The sequence below is a fragment of the Oncorhynchus gorbuscha genome, linkage group LG16, assembly GCF_021184085.1.
Source record: "Oncorhynchus gorbuscha isolate QuinsamMale2020 ecotype Even-year linkage group LG16, OgorEven_v1.0, whole genome shotgun sequence".
NCBI classification, from domain to species: domain Eukaryota; kingdom Metazoa; phylum Chordata; class Actinopteri; order Salmoniformes; family Salmonidae; genus Oncorhynchus; species Oncorhynchus gorbuscha.
Window position 1 is genome coordinate 100252137 of NC_060188.1, and position 16343 is coordinate 100268479.

Here is a 16343-nt window from a genome sequence, read left to right on the forward strand (position 1 = left end):
GTAAGTCAGCCTGTTCCAACCCCCATCCTCACTGCCAGGTAAGTCAGCCTGTTCCAACCCCCATCCTCACTGCCAAGTAAGTCAGCCTGTTCTATCCTCACTGCCAGGTAAGTCAGCCTGTTCTATCCTCACTGCCAGGTAAGTCAGCCTGTTCCAACCCCCATCCTCACTGCCAGGTAAGTCAGCCTGTTCTATCCTCACTGCCAGGTAAGTCAGCCTGTTCTATCCTCACTGCCAGGTAAGCCAGCCTGTTCTATCCTCACTGCCAGGTAAGTCAGCCTGTTCCAACCTCTATTCTCACTGGTACCAGCCTGTTCCACCTCCTGAAAGAGAGCCTGTTTCATTAGACTCATTGAACAGGTAAGTCAGCCTGTTATTACCCTCACTGCCAGGTAATAATGCCTGTTGGACCTCACTGCCAGGTAAGCTGTTATACAGCCTGTTCTATGATCTCACTGCCAGGTAAGTCAGCCTTTTCCAACCCCCATCCTCACTGCCAGGTATTCAATGCCTGTTGTCATCCTCATGACCAGACATGATCAGATAGATGGCCTCACAGACAGGTAAGAGCCTGTACTGCTTTGCTCACTAGGATGCTTTCTCTGGTTGTATCCTCACTGTGAGATACACTGTTCCACATCTGTGACTAGTTTCAGGTAATTAGCCTATGTTGCATGTCACTCACTTCCAGGAAAGACCTGTTCTATCCTTTTTTTTTTTTTGCCAAAAGTGTTTTTCCTCACTGGGGCAGGTAAGTGCCTGTTCTGGATGGAACATGTTGAACTTTGCCAGGTAATAACAAACTTGTATGCAGTCTGTAAATACCAATACAATTGTTAAATTACATGCCAGGTAAGCCAGGTTCTAAACTCAGAAAAAGTCAGCCTTCCCGCTAGCCATGATTGGCTGAGATAATGGCTGGGCTGGACATTCCAACCCCCATCCTCTGCCATGTAATCAGCCTGTCTATAACATGAGCTGCTCAGTATGTTCTTGCTCACAGAACAGGTAAGTCAGTGCTGTTCCATAATAATCCTCTGTCCAGGTATGTCAACCTGTTGGAAGGCCTTCCTCAAAGCCAGGTGGAGGATGTTATAGCAGCAATGTTCCAACATCTAGTGGAAGGCCTTCCCAGAAGAGTGGAGACTGTTATAGCAGCAATGTTCCAAAATCCTCAAAGCCTTCCAGAAGAGTGGAGGCTGTTATAGCAGCAATGTTCCAACATCTGCCAGTGGAAAGCCTTCCCAGAAGAGTGCCAGGTGTTATAGCAGCAATGTTCCAACATCTCAGTGCCAAAGCCTTCCCAGAAGAGTGGAGGCTGTTATAGCAGCAATGTTCCATCATCCTGTTCCAAAGCCCCATCCTCAGAAGAGTGGAGGCTGTTATAGCAGCCTGTTCTCCAACATCTAGTGGAAAGCCTTCCCAGAGGTAGTGGCCTGGCTGTTATAGCAGCAATGTTCCAAAATCTAGTGGAAAGCCTTCCCAGAAGAGTGGAGGCTGTTATAGCAGCAATGTTCCATCATAGTGGAAAGCCTTCCCAGAAGAGTGGAGGCTGTTATAGCAGCAATGTTCCAACATCTAGTGGAAAGCCTTCCCAGAGGAGTTGGAGGCTGTTATTTTATCAGCAATGTCCCAACATCTAGTGGAAAGCCTTCCAGAAGAGTGGAGGCTGTTATAGCAGCAATGTCCCAACATCTAGTGGAAAGCCTTCCCAGAAGAGTGGAGGCTGTTTCAGGAAATTAGATATATGTTGCATGTCAATGTTCCAAAAGATTTCTACTTTTTTTTTTTTGCAAAATGTTTTTTTTTGGAAAGTGCCTTCCCATGGATGGAACATGTGAATGTTCCAACATCTAATAACAAAGCTTCCCAGAATGGAGGCTGTTATAGCAGCAATGTTAAATCTACAAAGCCTTCCCAGAGGAGTGGTCTAAACACAGAAAAATCAGGAACCTTCCCAGAAGCCATGATTGGCTGAGATAATGGCAGCTGGACATTCCCAACATCTATTGGTCTGCCTTCCCAGAATACTTCTGTTATAACATGAATGCTCAGTATCTAGTGGCTCAAGAACTGGACCATAAGAGTGCTGAAGCTGTTATAATAATTGTCTGTGTTCCAACATCTAGTGGAAAGCCTTCCCAAAGAGTGGAGGATGTTATAGCAGCAATGTTCCAACATCTAGTGGAAAGCCTTCCCAGAAGAGTGGAGACTGTTATAGCAGCAATGTTCCAAAATCTAGTGGAAAGCCTTCCCAGAGGAGTGGAGGCTGTTATAGCAGCAATGTTCCAACATCTAGTGGAAAGCCTTCCCAGAAGAGTGGAGGCTGTTATAGCAGCAATGTTCCAAAATCTAGTGGAAAGCCTTCCCAGAAGAGTGGAGGCTGTTATAGCAGCAATGTTCCATCATCTAGTGGAAAGCCTTCCCAGAAGAGTGGAGGCTGTTATAGCAGCAATGTTCCAACATCTAGTGGAAAGCCTTCCCAGAAGAGTGGAGGCTGTTATAGCAGCAATGTTCCAAAATCTAGTGGAAAGCCTTCCCAGAAGAGTGGAGGCTGTTATAGCAGCAATGTTCCAACATCTAGTGGAAAAGCCTTCCCAGAAGAGTGGAGGCTGTTATAGCAGCAATGTTCCAACATCTAGTGGAAAGCCTTCCCAGAGGAGTGGAGGCTGTTATAGCAGCAATGTTCCATCTAGTGGAAAGCCTTCCCAGAAGAGTGGAGGCTGTTATAGCAGCAATGTTCCATCATCTAGTGGAAAGCCTTCCCAGAAGAGTGGAGGCTGTTATAGCAGCAATGTTCCAACATCTAGTGGAAAGCCTTCCCAGAAGAGTGGAGGCTGTTATAGCAGCAATGTTCCAACATCTAGTGGAAAGCCTTCCCAGAAGAGTGGAGGCTGTTATAGCAGCAATGTTCCAACATCTAGTGGAAAGCCTTCCCAGAGGAGTGGAGGCTGTTATAGCAGCAATGTTCCAACATCTAGTGGAAAGCCTTCCCAGAAGAGTGGAGGCTGTTATAGCAGCAATGTTCCAACATCTAGTGGAAAGCCTTCCCAGAAGAGTGGAGGCTGTTATAGCAGCAATGTTCCAACATCTAGTGGAAAGCCTTCCCAGAAGAGTGGAGGCTGTTATAGCAGCAATGTTCCATCATCTAGTGGAAAGCCTTCCCAGAACTGTGGAGGCTGTTATAGCAGCAAAGGGGGGACCAACTCCATATTAATGCCCATGATTTTGGAACGAGATGTTCGACGAGCAGGTGTCCACATGCTTTTGGATATGTAGTATACATTCAGCCTCTTGTGAATTGAAGGAAAATGACGAAACACAGAGAGACGAAGAATACATTCTTTCTTGGTAAATGTTTTGCCTTTGCTTCCATTGGCATCCATGAATACACGCCAATGCAAAGCTGTGCTTACTTCCAGATGATTGTTGGACACTTTACTCTGGTCTCCAGCTCGTAAAACAAGTCTTTGATTATTCCAACTGTTATTAGATGTTCATTGTGTGTAAAAACAGGCCAGTAAAAACACTTTATTGAGCGTCCTAAATTGAGCTGCATAGCTGACAGATTTAAATGTAAAATGATACGCCTTGACTTTTTTTTTCAAAAACACAATTTTTTTTGTATCATTGTTGGCTCTCTGGACTGTAAAGGCACTTTGAAGACTGTTACCCAACCAGCATCTCTCCCTCTATCTCTCTCTCCCTCCCTGTCCCCCTCAACTCCCCTGTCTCCTTCTCTGTGTGTGACGGTTTTATAGCATCAAGGACTGTTCAGCCTCTCTGGATGAGCTCAGAATTTGACTAGTTTCTCTGTGGCCAGGGACATTTAATATGGAAACGGAGCAGACTTGGCTGTACCAAAGTACAAAGAGGAGTGGATTAGTCCGTCGTCTAGTGAAGATATCTTTACAAGTTGTGTAAGGAGCTCTCATTAAAGAACATTCCTCTGATGAAGACATCAGAAAACTATGCAGTTTACTGGCATGCTATCTATCACTAGTATTACAGTGAGATGGACAAAGAGAACAGAGAGGGAGTAGAGTGATGTAGTTATTAACTATCTCCCAGAAGGCTAGTTCCAGCTCTCCTTATCGGAGGACATGGGTCCTGAGAAGGCTAGTTCCAACTCTCCTTATCGGAGGACATGGGCCCTGAGAAGGCTAGTTCCAACTCTCCTTATCGGAGGACATGGGCCCTGAGAAGGCTAGTTCCAACTCTCCTTATCGGAGGACATGGGTTCTGAGAAGGCTAGTTCCAACTCTCCTTATCAGAGGACATGGGTCCTGAGAAGGCTAGTTCCAGCTCTCCTTATCGGAGGACATGGGTCCTGAGAAGGATAGTTCCAACTCTCCTTATCGGAGGACATGGGTCCTGAGAAGGTTAGTTCCAAATCTCCTTATCGGAGGACATGGGTCCTGAGAAGGCTAGGTCCAGCTCTCCTTATCGGAGGACATGGGTCCTGAGAAGGCTAGTTCCAGCTCTCCTTATCGGAGGACATGGGTCCTGAGATGGCTAGTTCCAGCTCTATAGGTTTTGAGTTTTACCGTCTTTTGAGACATAAGATAACTTATTTTTTTCAGTCTTGGCTAGTTACAGCAAACTTGGCCTGTTCCAGCTGTATATCCTCTATATGACTACACAGCATGCCTTTCTTTGTATTTAATATGGGGATTCAAAGTTGATTACACACGACCTAAACAGAAATGAGTATTCTAATCTCATCAACTCTTACTTCCATCTCCACCCCTCTGCATGCTGATAGACAGACTGACACCACTCGGGACTTCTGAGAGCATATGTCACTTCAATTTACTCTACCAACATCCACAATGTGTTGTTTTCACAACTCATAATAAAACTGCCTTTACGCCCCCAGCCTCTCTATTATAACTAAACTTTACTCCCCCAGTCTCTCTATTATAACTAACCTTTACTACCTTTCCTTTACTCCCCCCAGCCTCACTTTTATAACTAAACTTTACTTCCCCCAGCCTCTCTATTATAACTAACCTTCACCTTCCCCGAGCCTCACTATTATAACTAACTTTTACTACCTTTCCTTTACTCCCCCAGCCTCTCTATTATAACTAAACTTTACTACCTTTCCTTTACTCCCCCAGCCTCACTATTATAACTAACCTTTACTACCTTTCCTTTACTCCCCCAGCCTCACTATTATAACTAACCTTTACTCTCCCCAGCCTCACTATTATAACTAACTTTTACTACCTTTCCTTTACTCCCCCAGCCTCTCTATTATAACTAACCTTTACCTCCCCAGAGCCTCACTATTATAACTAACTTTCACTACCTTTCCTTTACTCCCCCAGCCTCACTATTATAACTAACCTTTACTCCCCCAGCTATTATAACTAACCTTTCCTTTCCTTTACTCCCCCAGCCTCACTATTATAACTAACCTTTACTACCTTTCCTTTACTCCCCCAGCCTCACTATTATAACTAACCTTTACTACCTTTCCTTTACTCCCCCAGCCTCACTATTATAACTAACCTTTACTACCTTTCCTTTACTCCCCCAGCCTCACTATTATAACTAAACTTTACTCTCCCCAGCCTCTCTATTATAACTGACCTTTACTCCCCCAGCCTCTCTATTATAACTAACCTTTCCTTTACTCCCCCAGCCTCACTATTCTAACTAACCTTTACATACCCCCAGCCTCACTATTATAACTAAACTTTACTACCTTTCCTTTACTCCCCCAGCCTCTCTATTATGACTAACCTTTACTACCTTTCCTTTACTCCCCCCCCCTTTAGCCTCTCTATTATAACTAACCTTTACTACCTTTCCTTTACTCCCCCAGCCTCTCTATTATAACTAACCTTTACTACCTTTCCTTTACTCCCCCACACTCTCTATTATAACTAACCTTTACTACCTTTCCTTTACTCCCCCAGCCTCTCTATTATAACTAACCTTTACTCCCCCAGCCTCTCTATTATAACTAACCTTTACTCCCCCAGCCTCTCTATTATAACTAACCTTTACTCCCCCAGCCTCTCTATTATAACTAACCTTTACTCCCCCAGCCTCACTATTATAACTAACCTTTACTCCCCCAGTCTCTCTATTATAACTAACCTTTACTACCTTTCCTTTACTCCCCCAGCCTCTCTATTATAACTAACCTTTACTCCCCCAGCCTCACTATTATAACTAACCTTTACTCCCCCAGTCTCTCTATTATAACTAACCTTTACTCCCCCAGCCTCACTATTATAACTAACCTTTACTCCCCTTTACTCCCCTCTCTATTATAACTAACCTTTACTACCTTTCCTTTACTCCCCCAGCCTCTCTATTATAACTAACCTTTACTCCCCCATCCTCACTATTATAACTAACCTTTACTCCCCCAGCCTCACTATTATAACTAACCTTTACTACCTTTACTTTACTCCCCCAGCCTCACTATTATAACTAACCTTTACTCCCCCCTCCCCCCAGCCTCTAATTTCACTATTATAACTAACCTTTACTACCTTTCCTTTACTCCCCCAGCCTCACTATTATAACTAAACTTTACTCCCCCAGCCTCTCTATTATAACTGACCTTTTACTCCCCCAGCCTCACTATTATAACTAACCTTTCCTTTACTCCCCCCAGCCTCACTATTATAACTGACCTTTACTCCCCCAGCCTCTCTATTATAACTAACCTTTCCTTTACTCCCCCCAGCCTCTCTATTATAACTAACCTTTACTCCCCCCAGCCTCACTATTATAACTACCTTTAACCTTTTCTTTACTCCCCCAGCCTCTCTATTATAACTAACCATTCCTTTACTCCCCCAGCCTCACTATTATAACTAACCTTTACTCCCCCAGCCTCTCTATTATAACTAACCTTTACTCCCCCAGCCTCACTATTCTAACTGACCTTTACTCCCCCCAGCCTCTCTATTATAACTGACCTTTACTCCCCCCCCCAGCCTCTCTATTATAACTAACCTTTCCTTTACTCCCCCAGCCTCACTATTATAACTAACCTTTACATACCCCCAGCCTCACTATTATAACTAAACTTTACTACCTTTCCTTTACTCCCCCAGACTCTCTATTATAACTAACCTTTACTACCTTTCCTTTACTCCCCCTCTCTAGCCTCTCTATTATAACTAACCTTTACTCCCCCCCAGCCTCACTATTATAACTAACCTTTACTACATGTCCTTTACCCCCCAGCCTCTCTATTATAACTAACCTCTACTCCCCCAGTCTCTCTATTATAACTAACCTTTACTCCCCCAGTCTCTCTATTATAACTAACCTTTACTACCTTTCCTTTACCCCCCAGCCTCTCTATTATAACTAACCTTTACTCCCCCAGTCTCTCTATTATAACTAACCTTTACTACCTTTCCTTTACCCCCCAGCCTCTCTATTATAACTAACCTTTACTCCCCCAGTCTCTCTATTATAACTAACCTTTACTACCTTTCCTTTACTCCTCCCAGCTTCTCTATTATAACTAACCTTTACTCCCCCCCCCAGCCTCTCTATTATAACTAACCTCTACTCCCCCAGCCTCTCTATTATAACTAACCTTTACTCCCCCAGCCTCACTTTTATAACTAACCTTTACTCCCCCAGTCTCTCTATTATAACTAACCTTTACTACCTTTCCTTTACTCCCCCAGTCTCTCTATTATAACTAACCTTTACTACCTTTCCTTTACTCCCCCAGCCTCTCTATTATAACTAACATTTACTCCCCCAGCCTCACTATTATAACTAACCTTTACTACCTTTCCTTTACTCCCCCAGCCTCTCTATTATAACTAACCTTTACTACATTTCCTTTACTCCCCCAGCCTCACTATTATAACTAACCTTTACTACATTTCCTTTACTCCCCCAGTCTCTCTATTATAACTAACCTTTACTCCCCCAGTCTCTCTATTATAACTAACCTTTACTACCTTTCCTTTACCCCCCAGCCTCACTATTATAACTAACCTTTACTACCTTTCCTTTACCCCCCAGCCTCTCTATTATAACTAACCTTTACTCCCCCAGTCTCTCTATTATAACTAACCTTTACTACCTTTCCTTTACCCCCCAGCCTCTCTATTATAACTAACCTTTACTCCCCCAGTCTCTCTATTATAACTAACCTTTACTACCTTTCCTTTACTCCTCCCAGCTTCTCTATTATAACTAACCTTTACTCCCCCAGCCTCTCTATTATAACTAACCTCTACTCCCCCAGCCTCTCTATTATAACTAACCTTTACTCCCCCAGCCTCACTTTTATAACTAACCTTTACTCCCCCAGTCTCTCTATTATAACTAACCTTTACTACCTTTCCTTTACTCCCCCAGCCTCACTATTATAACTAACCTTTACTACCTTTATTATAACCATTTACTCCCCCCTCAGCCTCTCTATTATAACTAACATTTACTCCCCCAGCCTCACTATTATAACTAACCTTTACTACCTTTCCTTTACTCCCCCAGCCTCTCTATTATAACTAACCTTTACTACCTTTCCTTTACTCCCCCAGCCTCACTATTATAACTAACCTTTACTCCCCTCAGACTCTCTATTATAACTAACCTTTACCCCCCAGCCTCTCTATTATAACTAACCTTTACTCCCCCAGCCTCACTATTATAACTAACCTTTACTCCCCCAGCTTCTCTATTATAACTAACCTTTACTCCCCCAGCCTCACTATTATAACTAACCTTTACTACCTTTCCTTTTCTCCCCCCAGCCTCACTTTTAGCGCATTGAAGTTCTGAGGAGTATTTCTGTTTTTAATAATGCCCTTTCGTGGGGGTCCTTTCTCCCAAGTTGTTGTTCCCTTGCCCTCCCAGGCCCACCAATAGCTGTTCCCTTGCCCTCCCAGGCCCACCAATAGCTGTTCCCTTGCCCTCCCAGGCCCACCAATAGCTGTTCCCTTGCCCTCCCAGGCCCACCAATAGCTGTTCCCTTGCCCTCCCAGGCCCACCAATAGCTGTTCCCTTGCCCTCCCAGGCCCACCAATAGCTGTTCCCTTGCCCTCCCAGGCCCACCAATAGCTGTTCCCTTGCCCTCCCAGGCCCACCAATAGCTGTTCCCTTGCCCTCCCAGGCCCACCAATAGCTGTTCCCTTGCCCTCCCAGGCCCACCAATAGCTGTTCCTTTGCCCTCCCAGGCCCACCAATAGCTGTTCCCTTGCCCTCCCAGGCCCACCAATAGCTGTTCCCTTGCCCTCCCAGGCCCACCAATAGCTGTTCCTTTGCCCTCCCAGGCCCACCAATAGCTGTTCCCTTGCCCTCCCAGGCCCACCAATAGCTGTTCCCTTGCCCTCCCAGGCCCACCAATAGCTGTTCCCTTGCCCTCCCAGGCCCACCAATAGCTGTTCCCTTGCCCTCCCAGGCCCACCAATAGCTGTTCCTTTGCCCTCCCAGGCCCACCAATAGCTGTTCCCTTGCCCTCCCAGGCCCACCAATAGCTGTTCCCTTGCCCTCCCAGGCCCACCAATAGCTGTTCCCTTGCCCTCCCAGGCCCACCAATAGCTGTTCCCTTGCCCTCCCAGGCCCACCAATAGCTGTTCCCTTGCCCTCCCAGGCCCACCAATAGCTGTTCCCTTGCCCTCCCAGGCCCACCAATAGCTGTTCCCTTGCCCTCCCAGGCCCACCAATAGCTGTTCCCTTGCCCTCCCAGGCCCACCAATAGCTGTTCCCTTGCCCTCCCAGGCCCACCAATAGCTGTTCCCTTGCCCTCCCAGGCCCACCAATAGCTGTTCCTTGCCCTCCCAGGCCCACCAATAGCTGTTCCCTTGCCCTCCCAGGCCCACCAATAGCTGTTCCCTTGCCCTCCCAGGCCCACCAATAGCTGTTCCCTTGCCCTCCCAGGCCCACCAATAGCTGTTCCCTTGCCCTCCCAGGCCCACCAATAGCTGTTCCCTTGCCCTCCCAGGCCCACCAATAGCTGTTCCCTTGCCCTCCCAGGCCCACCAATAGCTGTTCCCTTGCCCTCCCAGGCCCACCAATAGCTGTTCCCTTGCCCTCCCAGGCCCACCAATAGCTGTTCCCTTGCCCTCCCAGGCCCACCAATAGCTGTTCCCTTGCCCTCCCAGGCCCACCAATAGCTGTTCCCTTGCCCTCCCAGGCCCACCAATAGCTGTTCCCTTGTCCTCCCAGGCCCACCAATAGCTGTTCCCTTGCCCTCCCAGGCCCACCAATAGCTGTTCCCTTGCCCTCCCAGGCCCACCAATAGCTGTTCCCTTGCCCTCCCAGGCCCACCAATAGCTGTTCCCTTGCCCTCCCAGGCCCACCAATAGCTGTTCCTTTGCCCTCCCAGGCCCACCAATAGCTGTTCCTTTGCTCTCCCAGGCCCACCAATAGCTGTTCCCTTGCCCTCCCAGGCCCACCAATAGCTGTTCCCTTGCCCTCCCAGGCCCACCAATAGCTGTTCCCTTGCCCTCCCAGGCCCACCAATAGCTGTTCCCTTGTCCTCCCAGGCCCACCAATAGCTGTTCCCTTGCCCTGTGAAATCCATAGATTGGACCTGATTAATTTATTTCAATTGACTGATTTCCTTATCTGAACTGTAACTCAGTAAAATTCTTGAAATTGTTGCATGTTGAGTTTATATTTTTGTTCAGTATATAAGGCCAATCTAGAATAAATGTACCTAACTGTGTCAAGTCATCTGATATTGTAAACCATGAAAGAGTTATGAAATCTGAAAATGTTAAAAACGGAATATATAATCTTCTATGTCTCTCTGTGCTGCAGGTAAGATTGGTTTGATGCTGCCTGCGAGCCACCCCTGGGTGGACCTCTCTTCCTCTCTACCTCTCTTCCTCTTTACCTCTCTTCCTCTCTTCCTCTTTACCTCTCTTCCGCTTGTCCTCTCTTCCTCTCTACCTCTCTACCTCTCTTCCTCTCTACCTCTCTACCTCTCTACCTCTCTTCCTCTTTACCTCTCTACCTCTCTTCCTCTCTTCCTCTCTACCTCTCTTCTCTTCCTCTCTACCTCTCTTCCTCTCTTCCTCTTTACCTCTCTTCCGCTTGTCCTCTCTTCCTCTCTACCTCTCTTCCTCTCTTCCTCTTTACCTCTCTTCCGCTTGTCCTCTCTTCCTCTACCTCTCTACCTCTCTACCTCTACCTCTCTACCTCTCTTCCTCTCTACCTCTCTTCCTCTTTACCTCTCTTCCTCTCTTCCTCTCTACCTCTCTACCTCTCTACCTCTCTACCTCTCTACCTCTCTACCTCTCTTCCTCTCTACCTCTACCTCTCTACCTCTCTTCCTCTCTACCTCTCTTCCTCTTTACCTCTCTTCCTCTCTACCTCTCTACCTCTCTACCTCTCTACCTCTCTTCCTCTCTACCTCTCTTCCTCTTTACCTCTCTTCCTCTCTACCTCTCTACCTCTCTACCTCTCTTCCTCTCTACCTCTCTTCCTCTCTACCTCTCCTTCCTCTTTACCTCTCTTCCTCTCTTCCTCTTTACCTCTCTTCCTCTCTTCCTCTTTACCTCTCTTCCTCTCTTCCTCTTTACCTCTCTTCCGCTTGTCCTCTCTTCCTCTCTACCTCTCTACCTCTTTACCTCTCTACCTCTCTACCTCTTTACCTCTCTTCCTCTCTTCCTCTTTACCTCTCTTCCGCTTGTCCTCTCTACCTCTCTTCCTCTCTACCTCTCTTCCTCTTTACCTCTCTTCCTCTCTTCCTCTTTACCTCTCTTCCGCTTGTCCTCTCTTCCTCTCTACCTCTCTTCCGCTTGTCCTCTCTTCCTCTCTTCCTCTCTACCTCTCTTCCTCTCTACCTCTCTTCCGCTTGTCCTCTCTTCCTCTCTTCCTCTCTACCTCTCTTCCTCTCTACCTCTCTTCCTCTTTACCTCTCTTCCTCTCTTCCTCTTTACCTCTCTTCCGCTTGTCCTCTCTTCCTCTTTAACTCTCTTCCTCTCTTCCTCTTTACCTCTCTTCCGCTTGTCCTCTCTTCCTCTCTACCTCTCTACCTCTACCTCTCTACCTCTACCTCTCTACCTCTACCTCTCTACCTCTACCTCTCGCCCTCTCTTCCTCTCTACCTCTACCTCTCTACCTCTACCTCTCTTCCTCTCTACCTCTCTACCTCTCTTCCTCTCTACCTCTACCTCTCTACCTCTCTACCTCTACCTCTCTACCTCGTCCTCTCGCCCTCTCTTCCTCTCTACCTCTACCTCTCTACCTCTACCTCTCTACCTCTACCTCTCTACCTCTCTACCTCTCTTCCTCTCTACCTCTCTACCTCTCCCTCTCTTCCTCTCTACCTCTACCTCTCTACCTCTACCTCTCTACCTCTACCTCTCTACCTCTCTACCTCTCTTCCTCTCTACCTCTCTACCTCTCTACCTCGTCCTCTCTTCCTCTCTACCTCTACCTCTCTACCTCGTCCTCTCGCCCTCTCTTCCTCTCTACCTCTCTACCTCTCTACCTCTCGTCCTCTCTTCCTCTCTACCTCTCTACCTCTCTTCCTCTCTACCTCTCTACCTCTCTACCTCTACCTCTCTTCCTCTCTACCTCTCTACCTCTCTTCCTCTCTACCTCTACCTCTCTACCTCTACCTCTCTACCTCTACCTCTCGCCCTCTCTTCCTCTCTACCTCTCGCCCTCTCTTCCTCTCTACCTCTCTCTCTACCTCTACCTCTCTTCCTCTCTACCTCTCTACCTCTCTTCCTCTCTACCTCTACCTCTCTACCTCTACCTCTCTACCTCTACCTCTCGCCCTCTCTTCCTCTCTACCTCTACCTCTCTACCTCTCTTCCTCTCTACCTCTCTACCTCTACCTCTCTACCTCTCTTCCTCTCTACCTCTACCCATCTACCTCTCTACCTCTACCTCTCTACCTCTCTTCCTCTCTACCTCTACCTCTCTACCTCTCTACCTCTACCGCTCTACCTCGTCCTCTCGCCCTCTCTTCCTCTCTACCTCTACCTCTCTACCTCTCGTCCTCTCTTCCTCTCTACCTCTACCTCTCTACCTCTCGTCCTCTCTTCCTCTCTACCTCTACCTCTCTCGTCCTCTCTTCCTCTCGTCCTCTCTTCCTCTCTACCTCTACCTCTCTTCCTCTCTTCCTCTCTTCCTCTCTTCCTCTCTACCTCTCTTCCTCTTACCTCTCTACCTCTTCCTCTCGTCCTCTCTCTCTCTCTACCCATGTTGTTGCTCTGCTCTGCTGTCCATCCATCTCCATGTTGTTGCTCTGCTGTCCATCCATCTCCATGTTGTTGCTCTGCTCTGCTGTCCATCCATCTCCATGTTGTTGCTCTGCTCTGCTGTCCATCCATCTCCATGTTGTTGCTCTGCTCTGCTGTCCATCCATCTCCATGTTGTTGCTCTGCTCTGCTGTCCATCCATCTCCATGTTGTTGCTCTGCTCTGCTGTCCATCCATCTCCATGTTGTTGCTCTGCTGTCCATCCATCTCCATGTTGTTGCTCTGCTCTGCTGTCCATCCATCTCCATGTTGTTGCTCTGCTCTGCTGTCCATCCATCTCCATGTTGTTGCTCTGCTCTGCTGTCCATCCATCTTCATGTTGTTGCTCTGCTCTGCTGTCCATCCATCTCCATGTTGTTGCTCTGCTGTCCATCCATCTCCATGTTGTTGCTCTGCTCTGCTCTCCATCCATCTTCATGTTGTTGCTCTGCTGTCCATCCATCTCCATGTTGTTGCTCTGCTCTGCTGTCCATCCATCTCCATGTTGTTGCTCTGCTCTGCTGTCCATCCATCTCCATGTTGTTGCTCTGCTCTGCTGTCCATCTCCATGTTGTTGCTCTGCTCTGCTGTCCATCCATCTCCATGTTGTTGCTCTGCTCTGCTGTCCATCCATCTCCATGTTGTTGCTCTGCTCTGCTCCCCATCTTCATGTTGTTGCTCTGCTCTGCTCCCCATCTCCATGTTGTTGCTCTGCTGTCCATCCATCTCCATGTTGTTGCTCTGCTGTCCATCCATCTCCATGTTGTTGCTCTGCTGTCCATCCATCTCCATGTTGTTGCTCTGCTCCCCATCTTCATGTTGTTGCTCTGCTCTGCTGTCCATCTCCATGTTGTTGCTCTGCTCTGCTCCCCATCTCCATGTTGTTGCTCTGCTGTCCATCCATCTCCATGTTGTTGCTCTGCTCTGCTCCCCATCTTCATGTTGTTGCTCTGCTCCCCATCTTCATGTTGTTGCTCTGCTCTCCATCTCCATGTTGTTGCTCTGCTGTCCATCCATCTCCATGTTGTTGCTCTGCTCTGCTGTCCATCCATCTCCATGTTGTTGCTCTGCTCTGCTGTCCATCCATCTCCATGTTGTTGCTCTGCTCTGCTGTCCATCCATCTCCATGTTGTTGCTCTGCTCTGCTGTACATCCATCTCCATGTTGTTGCTCTGCTCTGCTGTACATCCATCTCCATGTTGTTGCTCTGCTCTGCTGTACATCCATCTCCATGTTGTTGCTCTGCTCTGCTCTCCATCTCCATGTTGTTGCTCTGCTGTCCATCCATCTTCATGTTGCTTAGTTTTGCTTTCTGTGGTTTGGGGGAAAAACAGAACATTTTCTCCTTAAGTCCCCGTATCCTCCCCAGTGAGGCCGTTGCTATCTGGTACGTGGAATGATGGGGATGATCAGAGTGCTTCTTAAATCCAATGGGTCTGAGGAGAAATAACTGGACCGTGTTTATATGCCTAGTATCACCCATGATATCCTGATATTTGCATATGAGAGTACAGCCTGCATTGTGGTGGGTTATTTAAAGAGCCAATTCTGCTGGGTTAGAGTTAGTGTGTTATTATTGTCCAGAGGGGACAGACAGACATGATGAACTCTCCCTCTCAGTCTGTGTGCTGCTGTTTCTGCTCCTCCTCTCTCCTCCCTCCTTCTAATCCCTCTCTCCTCTCCACTGTCTCCTCTGATCCCAGCTCCTACTTCTGTGCTCTCACCCAGTGTTGTCCTCTTCCTGTGATGTCATAGGTGTGGGCCAGTAACTTCCTGCCTAATGAAGCCACCCTGTCGGACCGCTGTCAGAGAGAATACCTGAAGACCCACGGAGAACCTCTACTGCTGCAGTACGCTAAGATGGAGGCAGAAAAACAGGTAGGACTACACTACCCATAATACCTCTACTGCTGCAGTACGCTAAGATGGAGGCAGAAAAACAGGTAGGACTACACTACCCATAATACCTCTACTGCTGCAGTACGATAAGATGGAGGCAGAGAGACAGGTAGGACTACACTACCCATAATACCTCTACTGCTGCAGTACGCTAAGATGGAGGCAGTGAGACAGGTAGGACTACATTACCCATAAACCTCTACTGCTGCAGTACGCTAAGATGGAGGCAGAGAAACAGATAGGACTACACTACCCATAAACCTCTACTGCTGCAGTACGCTAAGATGGAGGCAGAGAAACGGATAGGACTACACTACCCATAAACCTCTACTGCTGCAGTACGCTAAGATGGAGGCCGAGAGACAGCGTGGACTACATTACTCATAATACCTCTACTGCTGCTGTACTCTAAGAGGGAGGCAGAGAAACCGATAGGACTACACTACCCATAAACCTCTACTGCTGCTGTACTCTTAAGAGGGAGGCAGAGAAACAGATAGGAGAAATAGGAGAAACAGATAGGACTACACTACCCATAAACATCTACTGCCGCTGTATGCCAGACAGGAAGGTGGTGTTTGTCTCCAGTCCATCTGTGGTACGCCTGATTACCATTTCCCCAGTGTGTTAGATGTGAGTTCCACCAGCGCCAGATACACACAAATCAGCTGCTTTGTAAACTACAGGCGTAGACTTATGGGTCCTTTTCCAACAATGCAGAGTTAAGAGAAAGATATAACAACTAAAAAAATACATTATTCTCAGATTAAAGTACTCAGTACACCGTCATACATGTTGAACTTATAGTATTGATACTACTGGCAATGTAGGCTGAGCTGTGGTAGTACTAATAGTAATGTAGGCTGAGCTGTGGTAGTACTAATAGTAATGTAGGCTGAGCTGTGGTAGTACTAATAGTAATGTAGGCTGAGCTGTGGTAGTACTAATAGTAATGTAGGCTGAGCTGTGGTAGTACTAATAGTAATGTAGGCTGAGCTGTGGTAATAATAATAGTAATGTAGGCTGAGCTGTGGTAATACTAATAGTAATGTAGGCTGAGCTGTGGTAATACTAATAGTAATAGTAATGTAGGCTAAGCTGTGGTAATACTAATAGTAATGTAGGCTGAGCTGTGGTAGTACTAATAGTAATAGTAATGTAGGCTGAGCTGTGGTAATACTAATAGTAATGTAGGCTGAGCTGTGGTAGTACTAATAGTAATAGTAATGTAGGCTGAGCTGTGGT

At 47.0% G+C, this 16343-nt stretch overlaps 1 protein-coding gene across 1 annotated transcript in view; it reads left to right on the top strand.

Moving 5' to 3' along the window:
• The window catches only part of galt (galactose-1-phosphate uridylyltransferase), a 200408-nt gene that overhangs the window by 131138 nt on the left and 52927 nt on the right, over positions 1-16343 (top strand). The window contains 1 exon segment of the mRNA XM_046306810.1: positions 14955-15077. Within this exon segment, the coding sequence (XP_046162766.1) occupies positions 14955-15077 (123 nt within the window).